At 40.1% G+C, this 25,102-nt stretch overlaps 1 protein-coding gene across 1 annotated transcript in view; it reads right to left on the reverse strand.

Annotated features, from left to right (window-relative positions):
• Nucleotides 1–23,260, reverse strand: part of DLC1 (DLC1 Rho GTPase activating protein) — a 132,928-nt gene extending 109,668 nt beyond the window's left edge. The window contains exon 1 of the mRNA XM_044062500.1: nucleotides 22,894–23,260. Coding sequence (XP_043918435.1) covers nucleotides 22,894–22,906 — 13 coding nt within the window. The 5' untranslated portion in view covers nucleotides 22,907–23,260. The remainder of the gene's footprint in view (nucleotides 1–22,893) is intronic.
• Nucleotides 23,261–25,102: the final 1,842 nt, after the last annotated feature.

A 25,102-nucleotide genomic window follows, 5' to 3' on the forward strand; every position in this document is an offset into this window, starting at 1 on the left:
CCTTAGCTCTCACATCCTTCACATCACCTATGCGTGATGCTTTCGCACTGCTCCTGCCTTAGCTCTCACATCCTTCACATCACCCATGGGTGCTGCTTTCGCACTGCTCCTGTCTTAGCTCTCACATCCTTCACATCACCCATGCGTGCTGCTTTTGCACTGCTCCTGCCTTAGCTCTTGCATCCTTCACATCACCCATGGGTGCTGCTTTCGCACTGCTCCTGCCTTAGCTCTCGCATCCTTCACATCACCCATGCATGCTGCTTTCACACTGCTCCTGCCTTAGCTCTCGCATCCTTCACATCACCCATGCATGCTGCTTTCACACTGTTCCTGCCTTAGCTCTTGCATCCTTCACATCACCCATGCATGCTGCTTTCGCACTGTTCCTGCCTTAGCTCTCGCATCCCTCACATCACCCATGGGTACTGCTTTCGCACTGCTCCTACCTTAGCTCTCGCATCCTTCACATCACCCATGCGTGCTGCTTTCGCACTGCTCCTGCCTTAGCTCTCGCATCCTTCACATCACCCATGGGTGCTGCTTTCGCACTGCTCCTGCCTTAGCTCTCGCATCCTTCACATCACCCATGCATGCTGCTTTTGCACTGCTCCTGCCTTAACTCTCACATCCTTCACATCACCCATGGGTGCTGCTTTTGCACTGCTCCTGCCTTAGCTCTCACATCCTTCACATCACCCATGCATACTGCTTTCACACTGCTCCTGCTTTAACTCTCACATCCTTCACATCACTCGTGCATGCTGCTTTCGCACTGCTCCTGCCTTAGCTCTCACATCCTTCACATCACCCATGCATGCTGCGTTCACACTGCTCCTGCCTTAGCTCTCACATCCTTCACATCACCCATGGGTGCTGCTTTCACACTGCTCCTGCCTTAGCTCTCGCATCCTTCACATCACCCATGCATGCTGCGTTCACACTGCTCCTGCCTTAGCTCTCGCATCCTTCACATCACCCATGCATGCTGCATTCACACTGCTCCTGCCTTAGCTCTCACATCCTTCACATCACCTATGGGTGCTTCTCCTCCCTTATGCTATCAATGTACTGCACTTTAAATGTGCTGTGCTTTATACTACTGCTACAGCTGTTTTTATTTTCCTGAGGTTCTTTGCTTGACATGCACATCTGTAACCTGCCTGCTACATCGATAACTTAATGCAGTGTACTTCACAGATATTAATGATGAGCAAGTCCACAGCACCAGTTTATGAATCCCATTCACAACTTTAACACAAAGGGCAGTATGATAAAAGACCATGTGCCAGATGCAATACATATGGATTACATGCTCAGATCAAAAGCTAAAGTAATAACAAGAGAATAGCTCTGAGGGGTATTAGTCACAATTCAAGATTTTAAGATAGGCTATGAGGAGAGTTAGGAAAAGAGTGACAGGCTGGAAGTAGTCACACTTGGTGTAAACTCCAGTTCAGGGGGTAATATGGAGTAGATTGTGGAATTACAGATGCAGACGGAGACATGAGGTGAGCCCAAGGCCAAGTTATTTAACACACGTGACAACATTTTTGCTAATCCGGGATAAGTCATTCAGTTTTCAGAGTATAGGATAGCTTGAGGTATACAAAGTAGAAGTCTGCAGGGTGGAGATGTATTCAACATATGCAAACTGGCTTAATTTGTAAATACATTTCTTAAAGGAATTTTGAACAATTTATTTCAAAATTCACTAGTAGCATGAAAGAAAAGTATTTAGGAATTCAAGACTGATCTGCAAATAATTTTCTTAAGATTCTCTAATAAAAAGCTTAAAAGAGGGGAAAAAAGGAGAACTAAACTAAAAAGAATGCAGACGTTTTGAAATATGATATTTAAAAGATGTTTAAAGTTCACACTGCTGCTATGTTGCTGCTTAATTCAGCTTATGTTACTCTTTGCGTAAACTTTTGCCAGTGTTGTTTGAAACTAATAAAATATGTTATTAAATACTTCTCAGCATTTAAAGAGCATCAGCTGCCCAGACTAAGCAAGCCCATCAAGGGAATGCAACCACGTCCTAGTCCCGGCAGACACATTCCAGTTGAGACACCTCTTGTGGTTAGCCTGGCTCCACTCAGCAGCAGGGAACAGTATGTTTATCAGTCAGCCAGAGACCTATCAGGAAATTTGGCTGAATCCCTTCTGTTTTATTGCCTGTGGTCTCAGCAGGATGAGTGTGACCCATCCCCCACAAAACCAGTGAAAACTAGTCCATCTCTTCCTGCATTTGCCAAATGTGTACAAGCAGCCTAGCGCCACACTTTGTCTTAAGCTTTCTCCTCACCCTGGAATTAAGCAATTGTTACACTGCCATCTACCCCAGTAACAAACATGCAGTCCTCATCAACAGCTGGGAACCTAGAAAGACTCACCACCTTTTGGCTTGTATCCCCCTTCATTTATTTTGCTTCATCTTTCCACTTAACAGATTCACAGGTAACTACTGGGCTATCAGCCTGCAGACTATCACAAGCCTAGCCAATAACCAGAGATCAGAATCAAACTCTGTGCCTTGTATCTGTGAGGTTAAGACAGTAACCATTATGTAAACCCTCCTACACTCCTTTACTACTTTCATATATCTACCCACTACATCCTCCTCCGCTTTTACTCCCTATACCTACCCTTGGGCATGATCTGCACATCCTTATTTTTTTACATGAGTCTGTGTTCATGTCTTTAACAAACAATTATTGTCTTCAGTTCAATATTTACCTATTGTCATATTTCCCCCTTTTTTGTTTGCAAAAGTTCTATTTTTGTAACTTTTGTATTTAACCTAACAGCATACTTTTTTGTTTGTTTCTTATCTGTACATTTGTTTTCCAGGTCCTCTCTGAAAGTGGGCCTTACCCAGTAGGCTAACCCAATCAACAAAAAGAAAGATGTATTAATTTACCTATGCTTTGTTGACAGGACTGGTGGGCTGGTCTTTGGACCCTTATTATCCATAACCCAGGAAAAGTAAGTAAGAAAAGAGCTCTCAACAAGCCAGCAAAACTAATAGAATCTGTGAACTATTATAGTTAGAAAACACATTTTCAGTAAACCTGAGGTGACCCTGCATGAGTAAACACTTAAAAGCCATGTGGTGCTAGGAATAATTATATATGAGGGCTAACATATTCCAGCAAAGGCCAAATGACCGAAAGCTGGACACTCTCATTATTGGAGCTGGTCAATATAGGATGACAGTGATACAACATTACATGATGACAGCAAGCTTGGGCAGGGGGGTGGGAAGTGGTCAGGTAGCCATGCTAAAGAGTGTTCTTGAGGGGACTTTAGTAATGGGAAGTTATCCACAGTTACTCAGACAAATACCAAAGCAATCATCATTGCAAACTGGAAAGCCCATCCATTTTGTAGCTGAACACAGCAGGCTAGTGCTCTAAACAAACACTCTGGGGAGTTTTGACCCCTCATTCCTTTGTCCACCCCATTTAGAAATCTACATACGCCAGCACACTGTACAATCTTATTCACCTAGGTGCATTTTCATACATCCATTCCCTCTCTGCAAAAATAATACCTCTAGATGCCAGACTTCAACTGTCACACACCAAATATTCAAAGTGTATTTTGTTGAATCTAATTCTGGCTTATAACCCACAGAGATACTGCAAGAGGTAGCTGAATTTTTTACAAAGGACCATTTGTGTTTTGTGTGTGTGTGTGTGTGTGTGTGTGTGTGTGTGTGTGTGTGTGTGTGTGTGTGTGTGTGTATACATACGTACACTGTACTAGACTATCACTACATTCAGGACTGGATCACATACTTGCCTGGCTATACTTAAGGTGCCTCATGACCCTGAACAACATACAGGGAGCAAATGAGTCCTGGAAAAATGAATGAATTAATGAATAGATTAATGACTGTTACAAGTGCGCAGCATACACAGGGCAGTGTGAAAGAGACAGGGATAATGCCAGTGGCAAAAGGACCAGAGTATAAATCAGGCCCAGCTATAATAAAGGGGGAAAAAAAGTAAACAGAAAAGAAATGAATAAGAAAGCAGTAGAAACACTGTGTATACAGCAAGAACGGTTTTACCATATAGCACAGGCCTCTGTCTAGAAGCAGAAATGTTATATCCTTATTGGTGCTCTACCAATGTACATTCATTGATACACAGCTCTGGGGATGTTTAGTGTGCCACAAAGAAACAACACAAATGCAGAGGAGTGAAGACTCTCAACTAAGTACTCCCTACACAACCAGAAGAGTTGTCCTTCTAAGAGACTCCTTTTGTTTTCTTCTTTTTTAATTGACGTGGTAATAAACAGTTCTTTCGTGAGATGAAATTATCTTATGTGAGAAAAGAGTATGCAAAAAGTGGAAGGACGTTTTTCTTCCACAAATTTGTAACCATACTCTTGTATTACCCAGATTCTAATCAAATGGGAACCAGGGAAATGTATGATGTAAGCTGCAGGAAGGTAGGCAGTGTTCTAACTTCAATATACATCAGTAAATTGCCCAACCCAAAATATTGTCAAGTTAAACAAAACAGAAACAATTTGTTTCCTCATAATACAAAGAATTGATGGAAGTGAAGTCTTCGGCTTAATGTGACAATGGCCATCAGCCAGGAAATCAAAAACACTGCAAGCCCTTCTTGATGCTGTTCATTTTGCTTATGCCAAAACTTGTGCAAACATCATCCCAAAATTACTGCAAAAGACAGCCTCTGATGTGGTCTCAGACTGAGCAGTGCAGCAGCCGTATGCCTCCGGTTATCGGGGAAATGTTAGGGATGTTAATACAAGGTAAATACAGTACAGTTTACCACATAGATACATTCCCATGACCCCTGGTGATCCACACTTTCACGCAGCAAATCATTTACTTCTGGCCCAGAAAATTTACAAAACACACACACGTACTCAGACACAATTTCTATGGAAACATAAATACAGTCCTTGTATCATCATTTGGTCTTCCATAACTACGAATGTCCTGCACAAACATCAGTCTGTGCTTGCTACCACTTTTACAACATTGCACTCCACATCACAATAGGAAAGCACTTAAAAGTTCGGTCTACCTACACAGTCTTGCTGACAGTCTATGGAACCCAAAGTGTTTTGCAGATGTCTTTACGTACATCATTCCCCATATGTTAAGTACCAGGATACATTCTCCCCCTTCTCAGTCCCTGTACATTCTGACTGTATTTTAATAATAATAATAATAATAATAATAATAATAATAATAATAATAACTGCAAAACTTTTTATCAAGACAAAGCCCAAATAAATTTGATGTATCCTAAACTAACATCACCTCGGGGATAGGATATAATGAGTCTACAGACTTTAATGGATGCAGTCCTTTACCTCAGTGACAGGAGCAAAGGGATAGTGAAGCTGACAAAATACTTAACATTTCTTTCTGAAATTCTAAAACCAGTTTTCTCAGGCAAGGAACAAAAGACGGAGACATACCCAAAAGTTTTTTTTATTATGTTCACCTGTTCTTGTCTATATTATACTGTTTATGATAAATCTGAAGGCATGGCAATAATCTTTCTAAGTAAAACTACTAATGCCAGTACTACCTTTGTATGTAAAAGTGATGCATTTCTATAAGATTGATATGTGTATGCATGAGTTTTTAAGTCATATCACAAAGATTTGGCATTAAAAAAATCAATGACAAGGTTTACACGTGAAGAATTTGAAGAACATTTTTCTTCCAATGACAAAGCCTCATCTCTGAAACATACTATATAAGGAGGTTTGCAGGAACTGAAAGTGAGTCAGTGATGTTGATGATTACTTTACTTCATGAAAAAAAAGCCTTACAACTATGTGCACTGCTCTCTAGGAACATGTTTCACATGCTCAGATTCTCAGTTAACTAATTCATTTCTGGTTTTGTTTTCGGCAAACCTAATACACGCAGTTCTCAGAGAAATTAATATGCACCTTCTAGACATTATGATAAGAAGGCCACTTTCAGTCAGAAACATGCAGTAATATGATGGCATGCCAAACGTATAATTACCTTTATCCTGTTAAATAGACAAAACCACAAAATAGAAAACAAATAGAACATGAAAAGCAATCAGACTAGTAAAGATGCTTATGTAATTCAAACAGTGGGATTTCTCCACAGAAGGGCAGAACTCTTGATACAGTGACTGGTTCGTCCATCTGTGACTGTGAGGACACAAAAATTAGAGGCCTTAGCGACAACTGCTACTAGATGGCTCTTCTCTTAGTCAGAAGGGCCCATGTACTGATGGAGCAGTCTACTGAGTTAACCTGGGAGGCACTACAGTAGCCAATCAAAATGCAGCTTTGCAGAAAGTTATTTCAGTAGGCTATACACGCGGACGTACAGCAGTACAGAATATGCTTTAGGAATGATGTCTGTACAGGAGTAGGCTGTAACATAGAAGGAGCACCACCCACAGAATGATGCCAGTCAGGGCATTGCCCACAACTCTGCCCAAGGAAACAATGAAATTACCATCAGGGACTGCAGTAGGCGCAGGATACTGAAGGTCAGTAATGAAAAGGAAGTCTCCAATCTCCAAAATAAGTAAGCAAATAAATAAATAAAAATCACTGCAGAAGGCAATCCACAACTTCATGACAAGACCAAAAACCTACAATAAGGGATAACTAGTAGTGCTCAGGAGCTCTCAGCCAATCACACAACTGACTGCTGATAGAGCAGTACTGCCCACCTACCACAAGGTCTACAGTGTCTAACACTAGAACTGAATGCAGTTAACTGTTTTGTCACAGTTAACATAAAAAAAAAAAAACAAAATGGTGCAAAACACAAGAAATTCACATGCAGACTGACTTATGCACAGCAACCTTCCGGCTATACAGCAATCTACCAATTCACAAAACACAAGCCATAACATTTTTATCCACTTTGGGGAAAAAACATGTATCCGTGAATTACCATATAGGTGGCAGTACTCTAAACACCGAAAGTGTGATAAGAGACTTAGGGACACAGGTGGACAGTGGTCTTACCTTCGATAACCACATTGCCACAACAGTCAGGAAATCCTTCTATGTGGCACACCTCATCACTAAGGGCTTTTCATCCAGAAAAAAGGAGGTCATTGTCCCACTGTACTCATCCCTCATTAGACCCATTACAGAATACAACACCCCGTTTGGTATGTACCTCTCAAGACATCTGCAACAACTGGAAAGGCCGCAGAAATACCTCACTAAAAGAATCACAGGCCTAAAGCAGATGCCCTAAGCTGACCACCTTAAAAAACTCCAGCTACACTCTGTCGCATATCGTCTACTCAGAGGCGATCTCTGCTTAACATACAAGGCCATGTCAAACCCAAAGCTGTTGGACATGCTACACTTAAAGAAATCCCAATCCCTCAGAGCCACATGTTCCAGGGATCTAAACCTTGTCATCACAATAAACAAAACATGCTGGAGGGATTGGTTCCTGACCCAGAGACTCCCCAGACTCTGGAATAGATTGTCCATACATGTCAAGCAGAGTGCCTCTTTGGCCCTCTTCAAAGGGAACCTTGTCGATTGGATGGGAGAAAAGAAATTCACCCCGGGGATCATGTCAGTCCCCCTGCTAGACAGGGGTCCAGGGAAGTAAATAGTGTGGGAAGAAACAGCCAGGAAATTGTTATGGCTAGGCTTGTATAGGCCCTAGGGCTGATAGCTATGAACCTATGTACAAGAAATTCCTGACAGCAGGCAGTATACAATCTCAGTGCTACACTGTGAAATAATGGTTAGAACAGTCTAGTATTTTACAGAAAACCATAACTAAAACTCTACATCGGTTGACAATTCTGCATTCAGAAGCTCACCATCAGCATGACAGATGACAGAACTGCAAGGGCACTGCAAGGGCACTGTTTGTCTGCAGCAGGGTTTTGTGATTCCACATTTTTATGGGGGTGAAGTGGTCAGTGTTCCTTTTCCAGGGTTGTGCCACTTCACATGCTTCACACGTGCCCTCGCACACAATGTTTTTAGCACCAGCCATACTACCCAATGCTGCCTACACAGCTGCATGCATCTCCCATGCTCATACAGGCACTATGAAACTGCACCTCACCAAACACAAGAGAAGAGACAGGGCTCTTCTGACTTTAGAAATCAAAGTTTGCTAAAGCATTTAATATAAAACACTTTTCTCTGTCCTCTCATGAAGTAGGTATTTACTGCCCCTGTATCAGTAAGTACAGAGTATGACTTTATTTGTATGAATCTCATACAAGTAGGGCTATGCTACGAACCTGTGTGTGAACAGCTCAAGAGATTTAAACAAAATGACCCACTGAATTAGTAAGCCAGAGCAGACCATTTTATTATATAAAATATGTGGCTCCATTTCAAGTCAACAAAACTCAGCTTGTTGAGTGGGAAACCCATTACATGGTACTCTGAATGCACTAAACTTTAACTATGACACTTTGCTAACCTAAAAGACAAAGACAGCTAACAATAAAAGACAATAAATAGAAAAAGTTTCTGCAGGGTAGCCTGTGTCCTCAGACACCCTCTTACTTAATTACAACTCTGAGATCGAAACCTCACTGAAGATGGAATATTGAAACATTCCCTCTTCCTCAAGTTTTTTTGATCTCAGAAGAGATAAGGTGTTGCGGGGCCTTTGCCCATCTACCTTATTAGTATAATGAACATGACCCCCTGAGTATATTTGCAGAAGTTAATATTCCAGACACCCCTTCTAACACTGAGCTTATTGATAAGTACGCTTTCCTTAAAATTCAAAACTCAGTATGTTGAACTGGCACAGGAAATGTGATTCATTGAGTAAACAGACAGACAAGATACAAACACACAAACTAAATGAGTAAACAGAACTACCTTCTTAAAATATTCCAAAACATTATCAGAGTAGGAATAAGAACCCATTCTAAGGGACCGAATCTATACAGGTAAACAAATCGTTAATGGGAATTCAGGAATGATGACATCCATCTAGCACCGCTCTTTAATCCAAGACATTCACAGTGTTTACATCCACGGGATTATTCTGGAGTGAAGTGGTTAACCAGTAGAGAGCATGCCAACCACAGAGTTAGAAGGAGCATTAAACTAAAATTTTGATTTTATTTGAACTTCTGGAACCAAAGATCTGTTAAGCTGATTTGATGACAGCTACTTACATGGATCAGTGGAGTTTGGTGCCGATGTGGAGATTTATACTCTGTTAGCCAATGACCCATGCACTGTTCTTAAGTGTACCAGACTGTTAAAAATGCCAGAAGTCACTTCTGCATGCTAACCCCATTAGTTAGGCAATAGATGGATGTCTGTAATTAGCAATTAGCTCATTTATGCTACTACTGTATTTTACATTTAATTCTGTTCATTTACCTGCTGGTTTTAAATTCCTGCCAGTAAATTGTTCCTAGTCAGTCCTAATGTTCTGCACATCATATTTGTACATCTGCACCTGTAACACAACTTCCTCAGGCTCAGATTATGGCAGATAAGGAGTTTATTAAGTTCAGTCACCTTACCTTTAAAAGCCATAATAACTGAAACTGTTGGTTCACTATACTGCAAAATATGTTATGCATAAATGCAAAATCAAATGAAAGAATGTTGCAAACAAACAGAGACCCCTGTGTAAGCTTGATCAGACCAATACATTTTATATGCTGCTTCTTAATTCCTTTTATTAAGAATGGACAATGATGAAACACAAGTAAAGCAAAAAAGGATATGTCTAATAGCAAACTGAGTCTTGAGACTTATAAACACTTTGCCTGGCTACTCAGAGGCTCTGCTGCAGAGCTAGATATCATTGCCTAAATTCTCTCATTTCTTGCAGGAAGTAACTACCATCATCAACATACATTTTTCAAAAACTGGAAAAATTCAAACCACAACTTTTAAAAGTTTTGGTGCATGCATCCATAACTCCTATAGTGGGAGGAAAGAAATTCCTCCCAGTGCCCCTGACTAATACATGTCTGAAAACAGCAAACCTAGAATTTAGTGCTGTATTTTTGGGAGATGAAGTTTGACTACAAGAACCATTCAACTTCAAAAGTAGCTGCAGTCCATTTATCTTGTAACAGAACGAGAGCTTTGAAGGCTAAACTGGAGAAGGGTTCCATGTGAACAGCAGTTCAGTCAGTCCTGAGAGATGGGCGAGCTCTGCTCCACTCAGATGCAGTGGATTTTAACCCAAAGGTCAGAAGCCCCATCCTGAGACCCCTACCACCTGATCATGGGTAATTAAGAATCACTGCAACAAAGAACTGTAATGCACCTACAGGCAGACAGACAGACTCACTCACTCAAGTGAATGATTCTGCATATTAGACATGTCAAGACAACTTTGATTTTTTTGTGGGGGTGGAGATGCAGAATGGCAAAACCCAAGAAAAGAACAGAGTTCTGATGATTGCTAAACATATGTTCTAACAGCAATACGCTGTTCTGTACTGCTTTTAAAAACCCATCCCTAGAACTTATTTTCAAAAACTTGAATGTTTAATTTCTAGGAACTGTAGAAATCATGACATTGCTCAATTCCCAGTGGGCTGTGCAACTTGTCTGCAAAAGTGGGAATCAGAGCAGCAATGACTAATACGAACAGAATCTTCCTTTACTCCACTAGATGAAATGCATGTGACAGAGAAATGGAAATCTGAATCCTTTCCCATCACTGTATGGCGATTCAGACAATTTCAGATCTTTAAGAGGTCAAACCATTACCTAGATTGCCTCCAGAACATTTCTGTACTTTAAAACAAAGTTCTGTAAAGCAATTCAAGACATGGTATAAAATCACACCAGAGTCTTTCTACTTATAACATCCAAAACAAAAAGCAGCAAGTAACAGCCATAGCACACTACTCAACACAAAAGCCCGTTGTATGACTGTGAAGCCACTGCCAACATATCTAGTACTACACCAGCGGAAAAAAAACATATTAATCCTAACTGCCCAAGGCTGGTTTTCAAAAATTAAAATAGATATCAATAAAAGCATGATCTGAATGACAAATAAGCAAGGAAACAACGCAAAACAAGCTTTTGGAACCTAGAATAATATGTGACATTACCCAATACCCTTTCTTGAACTGCAGCAAAAAAGAGTATTTTCAGTTTTCATAGTACTTTTTTTCTGATCAACAGATACCAAAGCTCTAGAAAGCAACAAGCAACTAGGCAGACAAACCAACATTAAATATGACTGCAGCAGACAGTAATTAATTCTGATAGTCAGTGGCAGATTCACAAGTTAACACTGCCCTAATTCCAGAAAACTAGTATAATAATAGCTCAAGACAAACTCTGCAGCATTTAATTTAGCCATACTGTGCCTCTGAGCTTGTTCCCAGCTTATGTTACAAACGTTTTGTCAAGCAATCCATTTAAATTGGCTATACAATGCAGGAAAATAACTAAGCAAGCAAGGCCAGATGTCACTGCAGACAGGGGCACACAACTCTGCAGTCACAGACACACAGACACACAGACACACAGACACACACAGACACACAGACACACACACACACACACACACACACACAACAATGTTTAGCTTGCTATTAAATGTTTCCAGAGCACATCACATACATCTAATTAACAGGTGCCAGACTAAAACCTTCACTTAAAAGATCAATTAATCAATGCCCACATAAGGTGTGGTGTAACAATATTCACAATCATTCTATTTCAGATAGACTGGGAACAGCACTACTATATACCAGCTGATCTCAGACACATCAGGTATGGCACCAGTGTATACCAGTTCAGTTCAGAATCATGGGTCATGGTACCGTCTTATACTAATTCATGTTAAATGCATCAGGAAAGACACTGTTCTGTGCCAGTTCATTTTCTGGATGTCTAGCATAATGATCAGTTCAGAAAGAGAAAAACTTGACACAGATTATATACAAAATTGGAACTTAATTGCACACACCCCAACATCAAGGAATTCTAATAGAGAGAAGAAATAACTAGTTCATTTTGCATCAGTTCACAGTGTCTTTCAAAGTTAATCTTTTTCACAACTGCACATACCAGACATACAAGCTTCTCCAATTCCTTACTGAAAAGAAAATGTCTTTACTATTATGTGGCTCTGAATATGTGCAGTTGTGATACAGTCACCCCTCTGGAAACTTCTACCGATGCTATGAGAGCTTCTACCACAGTCGTTACACTACACCACAGATACAGTTGGCACAATAGACTACAGACAGACATGTCTAAAACATATTCTAGAACTAAGCAAGATGCCTCTGAACATTGTCATAAAGATGTTGAATACAAATAATTAGTCAATTGGGTAACGCCCATACACCTCCAATTATCAGTCATCCTTTCAACTATTAGTGTTGTTTCTCATTCATTGTATGCTTGCATCACTTGTATATGCAAGTATTGTACTGGCTGCAAAAAAGTAATTTCATCTTGTACAGCCCTTTATCCACAGAAACTGAAACCAGAAAATACCTGACAAACTGCTAGGGTGCAGCAGGATATGGGACCAAGCTAAGTTTGGACTCTGTCAAGGGGGTTACTGCACCTCCTCCCACTGAGTGATTGCAGATAATACTTCATAGATAACAGTTTCTCCTACTTTCTTGTTAATATTAGAATGGTTCTGTATGCCAAACTGCCATGTTAAGCATTAATTATTCAGTTACACATGAAGACACAATTACTAGGTAAAGCAAATAGTACAATCCATTTTGTTTAGCACTAGCAAAGCCACAGTTATGCCAGCTAATAACTGTATTTGAGCATCATTTTAACATCTGTCTTACTCCATGAATGAATGTATCTTACTGTCGGTCATCTCCTAAGTCCACTCACTGCAAACCTAGAACATCCTGCTTCTAACAAGACAGCCTTCAGACTTCTGCAACTCATGTTATGCTACTAGTTAACTATCCATTAGAAAGTCAGCAACCATGCACCCTGTTTTATGATTCAAAGTACAGCATCATTGTTTTAACTTTTAAATCTTTGACCACACAAGGTAGTGTCCCCAAGAAACAATGTAAACAAACACCAGAAACAAGCCGAAGCTGCAAGAACAGCCCCTAGCATTGTGCTCTGGCAGACCTCCATCTCAACCAATAGAATCGAAGTCTGTAAAGAGTCTTTGAATAATGACAGAGCTTTTACAGTGTCTGCCATGTTAGACTCCTTCCTGTGGACAGATTACAAATAATACAATTACATGAGGTTCAGCACAGCTACAAAAAACTTTTCACAGCACATACAACTAACAGGTGTCAGAATAAAAACTTCACTTAAAAGATGAATGAGTCAATGCCCACAACAAAAAACATAAATAGCATTTCCTACTGCTGATGTTACTCAAATTTTAAAGCATTAAAGCATAAAAAGCAATGCAATTACATGTTAAACCAAGTGTGCTACCCTCTGCTGTCTATAGGTGACTACATTTCAGCCATCTCTTGCTAGGCAGTTAGTTATAGTAACTTTGAACTTTGACAGATACAAGTTTTGGTATTCCTCAAAAACTGCACACTCGGCTAAATAGATCACAGGTGTCACTGTTTTGACTACACTGTCACTACACTCCCTGCAATAATCTTTTTCCATAGGTAACTTACAAGGAAAAGTACCTTCCTCTAAAACAGTTTATGAACACAATCCTTCAAAAGTATTATATGTGGCTTTTAATAAAGAACACTATCAACAGAGTACAAGTCCATGTCTGATTAAACAGCATTTTTCACAACCAACTCAAACATCATACAGAATGCCACCATCTTTATCAGATGACAATGACAAAACAGCAGCTCATGATGTTGCTAGGCACTCCATCTGCTGCAAATGTCACATTGTGGCACTTCGGCATTTTGAAAGGTACAGCTATTTAAAGTTAAAGTTAAACATTACATATTTTGGACATCTTGGATTATAGTGCCAGGGTTAACCTTTTTCCACAAGAGACAAAGTTTATAATATATGAGCAATCATAAACCTTGTAACAGGATGCAAACAATACCTGTAATTACTAAAATGAAGTATGCAACAAAATTTCTGATTCTGATTAGTTGCCTGACTCCAAGAGCCAAACATCTGGCCCCTGGTTGTAGTGCATGTCAATAATCTTGATGGGATTCTGAAGATTCTGGTGTGGCTTTTTTTTTTTTTAACTAATACAAAAAGAGGAAAGGGAAACATCTGAAGTTATTTTTATGCAGCACCGACCTTTGTTAATGGTTTGTATATGTTTACCAGGGTGGGTCTAATATTGTCTGGAGCCTGCTGGATTCCTTCAGACTTGCTTATTTCCTTCTATGCGGCTAGTAGGAAAGACAGTCAAGCATGAGAAATGTACGTTTCTAATAACAGGTCCATCCTGTGCAAAGACAATTGCAAAGCTGTCACTTCCTTGCCAATAGTAAAAGCACTGACAAGCAGGAATTATGAAGCAGTGAGAATCTGTATGGCAGCCGTAGCAACACCATGCTTGTATCACATTCCTAAGCATTGTCAAGAATGGTTAACGCTAACAGTGGTGTTTAATGCTGGGGTACGGCTAACACTATTTATTAACGGTTATGGTAATTAGCCCACAGAACTGGGGTCAATTTCCACAACCTCTTTCTGCATGCAGTATTACTCAGTTTTATACAACAGAAACAATGCCTCTAGATTACACTTGAAAACAACTAGCGGTGTAATCGGATGCCAGAAAATAAAAATGACTATACTACTAAAGCAGCAGAAAAGCACCAAGCTATTGTAGGATACATAGTGCACATTCTACCACCAATTTTCATGAGCAGTCCTGACACCATGCCACTCAAAATCCACTGGAAGTCAGAGGTGCCAAAGGAAAATACTTTTAAGGAGAAAGAATTATGCCTGTCAAAAATGCTACTCATAGATTAGAAAACTTAACGTTCCCCACTCCAACTTTACAATGGGTAGGACTTCAAAGGAAACAAGGTCCAAGTTGGTGCGATTTCCCTAAGAAAACAGGCAGATGAAATGACAAGAAATAAGCCTGGATCATAATATCAGCAATATGCCCCAATGAGCCTTAGGTTCCTATCCTGACACAATACCTTTTAGGGTTCCCATGTAAATGTTTGCAATGTACTTTCATGTGCTGTTCTAAGGAGTACACAGGCAGATGACCTGACCCACCACAACCATCTGCTGCAACCTAAAAGGCAACACAAGTAACACACCTACTTGTCTGTTGCACACAATGGAAAGAAAATTAGTCCATTATCCACAGAGAGGGATGGCAATGGCCTGCTAGCCAGATGGACTGAATTAACAAAGCCCTCTGTTCCTCTGGCAGATTTACACCTACAAGATGCAATGCAATCTGCCTGGCTATTATGTTCCTTTTTCGTTTCTTGGGGATAAGAAGGGCAAGACATCAACAGAGGTATGTATGCATGCATGTATGTGTGTGTAAGGTTTTTGTTTGGGGGAGGACACTGCCAGCTCTCTGACAGCATACTTACTGCCCAAAACATAATCTGCATTAAAACAGCTTAATACTCCTGTTAGCATTTCAAAGTAACAAAGTCTAGCAAGCTGTTTGAAACGGAATTAGAGGGTCACAGCCAGAATACACTTTAACAACGAATTTTGTGTAAAGGCATGTACTAAATAAATTAAAATTAAAAGCTGTGGCACATTTATTTTGATCTGAAATTATACAATTTCTTTAATGACTTTTTTTCTAAGAAAATCTGTCTAGCCAAATGGATATTTTGCTTGTTACTCTATTTCTTGATTTTTTTCCCAGAATTAAAAAGGCATGCAGTTTGTGTGTGTGTGTGTGTGTGTGTGTGTGTGTGTGTGTGTGTGGGGGGGGGTACAGTATAAAAACTGGTGCACATTTCATTCCAGACATCCTAGCTATGTATGCTTTTGCTCACAATATGACAGTCAAAGTGGCCCCGTCTTAACTACATTGTGTACTGAACCAACACATACTCCAGTGGTTTGTACCGGCTTCCTGATGGTTATGGTGGGGTGGTGGAGAGTCCTGCCAAGGAACAAGTCTTTCCTTGTATCGGCACAAAAATTAAACCAGATATGGGAAAAATTAACAAACATGACCTCATGCACATACTATTTATGAACATAAAATGCTGAGAAGCAAACTGTGGCTTAGAAAAAATGGTCTTGAAAGAAGGGAATGCAGTTTAAAGGTAAATACTAGGCTATTCATTCACATACTTTTACAAGTTTAACCACGGTCAGAATTAAACTCTGCATCTCATATCTGTAAGGTAACAACTTTAATCATTATGCCAACCCAACCCCCCTGTTTTTTTACGGGTGACCTCAGCAGCACTCTGGCTAATTGTGTTGCTCAATCATAAATGGATGTGCAAGGAGTCAAACCCTGTGCCCTTGGCTATTTGAAATAGCTTGCTAACAGCTGAAAACCTTAATCCTCTGTGCTAGTTGCCTGAAGAAAAATAGTCAAGTACTAGGCTAGCTGTCCTTGCAGGCCACTTCAAGCCTTGACAGTTTCCATTAAAGATAAGATTACCCATTATGCCAAACTCCATCACTAAATGTCAGTGCATTTTGGGTCTGTAAAGTAAACACTGTAACAATTATGCTAACCCTCAACCTCATGCAATGGTAAAATCCACTGTAAATGAGAAAAATGAATCATCTTGGGGCTGAATAAATCGGTTGTAGGAAATCAGAGACAACAGTGAAGTGTTGGTAGAACAGACTCTCTACAGAGTCTTTGGGACTGCTAGGTTGCTCATGGAGCAGGTCATCTGAAAGGGGATGAAATTAAACTTGTACCACTTCTGCAAGTTGAACTACTACCCCTAGCTGCAATTGTTGCTGTGTCTTTCGGCTTATGGGGTCGCCACAGCAGAACTCCGGTCTGCTAATGTTTGGTAGTGGATTTTTACATGCCGAGTTACCAGCCCTGATGCACAACCTTCAATGAAGGTACGCCCATTCACACATGCCTCTAGCTACAATAATAAGGATAAAACAGACTCAGAGAAACCAAACTGCATAATTACATCAGATCTAGAAAATCGTTGTGAATGTTCAGTGGTATCATCACAACCCATGCTGGAATTCTTTCAAACCTGAGCTACGTGTAAGAGATACTGACAATCTTCCATTGACCAGTATATATGATAGTCCACAGCAGAAGGTCAAGACTACAAACAAGCAACCAGCAGGACACAGTTTTAATCCCTTACAATCCACTTACATGCTTGTGCAATGAGGAAGTAGTTTCAGACCAGAGCTACTCCCGTTATACCTACCTACCTACTTACTAGACTATACTCTTAATAGAAAAAAAAAACAAGCACTGGTTATACCTCATCCCTTTAGAGACCTAATTATAAAACATGCAAATGCCAAGCAGTTAAACAGTTACATCTTAAAGCTGCTAAGTATCAATGCTATGTGACAATGTATCAAAGCAATGACTGGAATACAGTCAGTCAATAAATAAATAATCCAACACAGATTTGGCTGGTAATACCAACCTCCCACCACCCATTTTCCAGCAACACACACTACACAGCACAGACTTCACATATTTCCAAAGCAATTAACTTTTTTAGCCTTTAAATACAAAGGGTTACAGTACTACTCCAACCTCCTATAAAATGAGGCAAACTGCATTAAGCTAACATGTTTACCACAAAAGCCCACACAAAAATTAATTGAACAGTTAACTTGCAAGTATTATGCAGTAAAATTGTTAAGGTACACAATCTCCATCCTGCAAGTATACAAGAACTGTTGCAATGTTCTTTTTATTTCAACTCATATTAAGGAGTTCAAAACACACTTTAATCATCATTTAAATTAATAACACTTTAAAGAACATGTAGTTTGAACCTGTTAAAACCTGGAAATGTCCCATTAGCTCCTGATTTTTTAAAAACATCTATTGCTTATCTGATAAAGAAAATCTGTAGCTGGTTCACTTTCAAACACTATCCATGAAGTTTACAAACACTAAAATCATGCCATTTAGAACCTGTGTTAAATAGTGCAATCTAAAACTGCTGGTGCAGGAAGTAAATTCAGAAGCTTCAAATACAAATACACATGTAGCTTGCACCATATAGTCCTTTTTAATCACACTGTCATAATACAGTCGATGCTAACTAGTTAAGATGATGGATTAGAACTTCATACCGCTTCTGGCCTGTGCAGTTCAAATCCTACCAATTTTTACTTTGACAGATGGTACAGTACTCAACATACTCACTTTCTCCGTACTTTCTTAAGGAGGAAATCTCTCATTACAGTCTGGCAGGCAGAGCATAGGCTTAAGGCTTTGAGGTGTGAACCATTTGCTTCCTGTAGTCAAGGGTTTGATACCCTCAGCCTCCATCTGCCTATTGTGTGACACCAAGCAAGTCAGTTAACCAAACAGTGCTCTGGGGCAATTAGGAATCTGTGCTGAGTTCCTCGGTGGTCTCATGGATTGCCTGCTTAGCAGATGCACTATAACTATGAAAAAGTACTTTGGTAAGGCAGCACAGGCTGTAAATGAGCTGCTTCATGGAGTCTGCTGACCTGACACCCTAAATGTCCATTTACCTTCTGTGCAACACTAAACAAACAAGTCACTTAAACCAGATAGTATATTGGGGCAACTGGGAAACTGGGCCTCTTGGGTACACACATACTGCATAGGCAAAGATGCAAAAGCAAAACGAGGGAAGTGTTGCCATTTCTGCTCTTGACACATAAGCTTTCAGTTACCACAGAAAATCACTGTACATTTCTGACATCCTCACTACCAGATTATCACAACACTAGTTCATTGTTTTTCAAAGGCTAGTTTGCTCACTGTATCAGAGTAGCAGTGTTACTTGGAACTCTTTTCAAACTTCAGGCTGCATCCAGTTTTGAAAGGCAATAATGATCTTTTCAAGCAATTCACAAGTCTCATTCTCATAACCCACACCTTAAGCATATATACTCTTACTCTTCTACATAACATAGCAAAACTTGCCCCCAAATTTTGGGGCTAAAAATGGAACACTTTCTCTATAGTCATTACCCCCTGCCTCTTTTTCATTATCCTAAAATCCAATGCAATTACATGACTCAAATTACCTAGCTTTACACTGCAGGTCGCCTATGCAATATGCTACACAACACTGTCAAGGGTTAAATGGAATTTTTCTAGATCTCACTAGAATTTCTGGCACTAATCATTAGCTTGTCGCATAACTTAATATTTTGGACAACTTAGAAATGTATGCCCCTGATGTAATAATGCAAATACACAAGACTTAAGAGTGGTATGCACCAAGCTAACACAATGATTGTAAACACTATTCCATGTACAGAACAAGAACTGGCATATTTAGGAGCCCCTCACCCACCCCCCAACCCCATTATTGTGCTCAAGACTGGCACCCATCCATCCTGCAACATACAGCAGTACAGGCTGCACACACGAGTGGAAATGAAGTGATGCTGTCTGAGCTGTCACTTGGGGAGGGGCAAGCCCCTCACTTCTGCTACCTCCTTCTACTTTAAACATGTAATCTAACTCCAAAGTTGTACAACCACAGAGAAAGATCAACTCTGCTTCTTCTTTCGGATTTTCTCGGTTAGGGGTCGCCACAGCGGATCACCTGTCCACTCATGATTGGCAGTGGAGTTTTACAGTGTCGATTTGCCAGCCCAGCACCCAACCTTCCACAGAAGGCACACATACACTCACACACACACACACACACACACACACACACACACACACACACACACACACACACACCTAGGGCCAATTTAGAGTGTCCAATCCACCTGCAGCATGTCTTTGGGATGTGGGAGGTGCTTGGAAACTGGAGCACCCAGAGGAAACCCATGCAACCACTGGGAGGACATGCAGACTCCACACAGAAGGCAGCCCAGCCGAGGACCGAACCGAAGAACCTCTTGCTGTGAGGCGACAATGCTAACCACTGCACCACCGTGGCCGCCCTAAAGAGCAACTCTGCTAATAAGGAGAAAATAGTGGATTTCACCCCTCGAGGGGTGGAAATTGAGAATGTGTAAGCGCATGCCTGTGTACTCGCGAGCAGGGCTACAAGTAAAAGACCATTCTCAGAAGGATGCACTGTCAATTATACAATAAATATTTTGCCAGGAGTTAGTCACCCACGTTGCTATTGTATTTGCACCAAGTACAAAAATGTGGTTTTCTAATATGCCTAGATTATAACCACACAATGGGGTTGCTAATGGGGCTGAGTGATCCATTTTCAATAACCCCCTTATGAACAATAAAATAAAAGCTGAAATTTACCCACCTGCCAACTCTACCCAATTCCTGCTCAAACGTTTGATTCGTCCTTCCCAAAACTTGATTTTTTTTAAGAAAATGTGGCGGGAATAATTGCAGTTACATTTTTAGTTCGAAAATACGTGTAACTTTGTATTTAAACTAAGAAGCGTACCAATATTTATTTAAATTGTGGTCGTTTTACCTTAAGTATTTTTACTGTGCCCTTGATTTTGGAGGTGAAAGGCTAAGAAGTTAGAATGATGTAACTCTTATTAATTTGCATTACACAAATGGTATACATTGCACAAAGATAACGTTGGAAAAAATGTATCCAGAAAGTTCAACTCTAAAGTTAAAAACATTTAGAATTAATTTTGGGGAGCTCTATATCCCCACCTTGTGGTAAAAGTGTAAACAATTTCTGCAGCACTGACGTCAAACTGTTGGTAGGTGAGATGGTTATCAGACTTTGGGAGCAGTTTTCAGGGGACTATCCAGACTTAACATCAAGCTATGGACACAAAAGATGTCAACAGCTCAAGTAGGTTAAAAATAAAGCATTCTATGAAGTCTGTCCTTGTCCAGGTCAGGGCTAAAATGAAGCAAAGGCACCGTCCGAAAGGGTTTAAGAGCATTACATGGTTTTCACCATCACTCTCTGCAGATGCAGGATTTATGACAGGGATATGCAACGGCGGTCTCCATAGATGAAACGCTTAGGAATGCAATAATTATTAAAGAGCAAAAATGTTCCTGCCACAGTAGACAACTGATGCACATCTGTGTCTCCTGCACAGCCAGATGACAGATTTTGCACAGCATACCTCACGACTTCTTCAATTCAGGTATAGACCTGTGAATTTTGGCATCAGGGCCAGTCTTTCTCCTCCCGAATTCACTTTTTTTCAAAACGTAAACCTGCTTAAGTATGCGCACCTTCTGAAATAAATGATATAAGCCTACCCAAACCCTCTGTGCCATTAATTGTATGAGTTGTAGTAGAAGAAAGCATTCCCTTTTTAAAAGCAATTGTTTTCTGACCCTACAGTAAGGGCAGCAGTAGCATTCTCGGATGTCAAGACATAAGACACACAACTCATACCTCTCAACTCTTATAGCAAAAAATCTGGACAAAGCCTTAAATACAAGTGGGACAAAAGCCCAAGAACAATTTTTAAATATTGCTCTTATAAACTTAGAAGGTTGATAGAGGTTTTGCATTAGCATGGACTTAGGGTTACCACCTGTCCCACTTTGCGAGGGACAGTCCCTCTTTGAGAAGTTGTGTCCTGCATAAAAATTAAAAAAATGGCAAATGTCCTGAGATTTTAGGACAAACATATTTCCTATATTTTATGTAATACTTGCATAACACAGTTATTCTGTATCTGAAACACCTAAACGTTATAAGAAACATAATACGCAACTAAAATGCTACAAGAATAAGCTTTTATTTAGGCAAAAAAGTGAAGTTCTGTGTTTTGTACTGACGTTTGTACGAAACATGTCCCACTTTGGGCATTTGAAAAGGTGACAACCCTGCATGGATTTTCGGGATATGATGAAATCTGAAACTCAAATGTCTGTCATTACTTTTTAATTTCAATCTTTAATGATCTGCCACAAATATGAGGCAAAAATCTGGACTTGCTACAAAAATCTGTACAGTTGAAGAGGTACGCACACAGCCATTTCCTAAAAATCATGGCATTCACAGTAGAAGTATAAGAACAGCTGGCAGCCGTGCCTGCGTTGTCTTTTGCAAGATACTAGACCCACAAGTCTGGCAACTTGCTCTTCCTAATTCCGGACATCTTGAAACCCAAGGTCAGCCACTTGTAAAGCTGTCCAGCAATTACTCTTTACCTTTCACTCACGAATATCCCAGTGTTACTAAGAAAATGGCTAAGTTGCTGTTCAAACAGCGACAAAAGTTGTGTAACACTAACGCTTCACGTACATGAACAGAAAATGAATAACTCGCACTTAATAAGTGATGAGGCGATCGGTTTTCAGAAGTTGGGTCCCACAAGTAAAGCAGCCTTATCCAACACAGGACAAATCATTACTCAAGCACTAATACAGCTGTAACAAACTCACACCCACATCCACGCTATAAAATATCGTTATCCAAAAGTCCAATAAAATAAACCATCGCTATCCAAAAGTCCAATAAAATAAACCGTCGCTATGCAAAAATAGCTATCCAATCTATAAAAATCACAAGCTAACACGAAGTACAACCACCCCAAAGATAAATTAAAATAACCAGTGAGCTGAAGAAAAAGTACCCCAGAAACGTTGCCTCCGAGTAAATATAATGGCATTAACAGTTAAATTAAAGCGTGTTTAGTCTGAGAAATTCCAAACTAATCTGAAAAATTTGCAGACTGAAACACAGAGATGGCCACAGCAAACACAATGATTGATAATCGATACAAAAATCTTTATCATTGCTTCTGCAGTTTGTTATGCCTCAGTGACACAAGCAAATTGGTTTGCCGAAAACTTAAGCCATCATCAGTATTTCCAGCTGCAGGACAATTCAGAAAAAACAGCAGTGTACTAAATAAATACAGATAAAAAAATGCACCTACGTGTCAATATCATTGCTGTACCACTGTCTGTTTCCAGAATAACCAATTACTGGCAGTTCCCTAGTTTTTCCTTTCGTTTTCTGACTGTCAAGACCGCAACTTTGGTGCATCGGTGTCAGCAGCATTTAATAATAACCACTTCAGCTCACACATTTTTGGCAACAAATATCATCCCTCGATCTTTGAGTGGTAGACAGTCCAACAAAATCAAATCTGCTTGCAGTACTAGTGACAAAAGAGCGGATTTACAGAAATGCAGGAATAAAACTCATCCACGGATCTGAACATATCCATAGCTGAATTAAGCTACTCCTACTGTCCTGGTGGGACACTGTACACAGCAGACACCAAGACCTACTAAGCTCTTACCTAATTGAAGTTGTGAATCACCACCCGGCCTCCCAAAGGCAGACCTTAGCTACAAAGCCCTCCCCCACCTCCGCGTTGTCACAGCAGCTAGAAGCTGCAGTGTAAACCCCGCCCCTCCCGATGGGATACATCACTTTTGGTTTTATCTAGGCGAGGTCTTAGTATCTTTCAATACTCTACAGCTTTTGGACCTTGGTATTTTGTTGCGAAGTAAGCAAAACACATTGTAAGTACTCAGTTTAATTACTAAACAACTATTTATTACCTCACTTATGTGGCTTTAATGATATTGAATCCCCTATTCTGAGCGATGGCATTTCTTAGACCCGCCTCCAAAGACCAACCTCCCAAAGAATAACTGATTGCCGAACCAGAAGACCGAGCCTAACAATAAGCGAGCGTAAGGGTATACGGATGGTAGGATAGTATAGTGCAATCTTTTTTCCTTTTCTGGTTGGTCTGGGTTGCAGGTAGGGAAATATTTTAATACACTGTGGTCAGGTCAGTAGTCAGCCAGCAAGTTCTGACGTCTCTTTAGTTAAATAGATTATCTGGAAAAGGGTACTTGAGCTTAGCTTGTGCGCTCCAACTGCTACATTGCATTTTAACCGACCTGCTACTTGTACACATGTACACCTCAAATCTCTCTCATTTTGCTTAACTTTTTTGCCTTGTCACTAATAATTAAATGTTTGATATTTTGGTAAATCTATTAGGATTATAGCCTGGCAACTAAAGAGCTAAATGCTTCGTGTAAGCATATTGAATCTAAAACGGTTGTTGTCATAGCTCTCAACCTTCCATCTCCAAAATGAGGAACACTAGCCCTCATAATGTGGAACAAATGGGCAAAATGTGGAACATGTACTAATGGCATACTAACAACTTCAGCTAGGAAGGTCATAGGATGGTTAAAATATGTGGGTTTTACTTATAAAGAAGGTATTTTAATGAATTAATATTATTTATTTCTATTTACCATGGATTTCATTAAAAAAAATTCCCAACACTAAATGTGTTACAGACCCTTTCAATGTGGAACTTCATGGAACTTCGAGGAACATGAACTTTTTAAGACCCCAAATGAGGTACGTTCCTCGTAATGAGGTACACTTGAGAGGCATGGTTGTTGTGTTACCACTTTGGCTTTGTTTTAGAACAGTACCTCCCCAGATGTGCAGTAGCAAGTCCCGCCCGAATGAATATTCACGATAAAGTCTTCACCCTCCTCATGAATATTCATCGATTCGGCCCTTTAGCTCGAGAAGGGAAATGAAGAATACCGTAGCTGGAGCTAATACAAATGGAAGACGCGTTGTACTTTAGCAACGTGCTGTTTCTGTTTATTAAACAGATTTATGCATTAAAATGGGAAGATGTTACGCGGCATGCATACTTCTCAACTGGCTCCGATTTCACCCGATTTTGTTTAATATTTTACTGATTAAGAACATAGACAAGTTCATTAACAAATCCATCCAGACAAATGTTTGGGTACTACAGAACAATAAAGCGGAAGATAAATGCTAAAGAAACAGCACTAACTAGAACTGGAACTTGCCCATGTATTTCTACGACACAGAAACTATAAGATCGTCTCTCTAAACTGTACAGAACAGTAAGAAAAAATGTATAACAGCAATAAAAAGAAGTTATGTCTTACCATAATGTTCCATCTGAGTTGTTCATCTTCAGCAATCCTTGACGGTGGGTTCGGTTCTGAACCCTCGGAACCGACTCGGCCGTTTATAGCCCGCGCTCTCCAAACTCTCGAGCCCAGCTCTACCTACAATGCTCCTCACAGAGATTACCTCAGATAGAGTTTGCCAGATGGCAGAAT

Source organism: Protopterus annectens, chromosome 2.part1 (assembly GCF_019279795.1).
Source record: "Protopterus annectens isolate FY-2018-M chromosome 2.part1, PAN1.0, whole genome shotgun sequence".
NCBI lineage: Eukaryota > Metazoa > Chordata > Ceratodontiformes > Protopteridae > Protopterus > Protopterus annectens.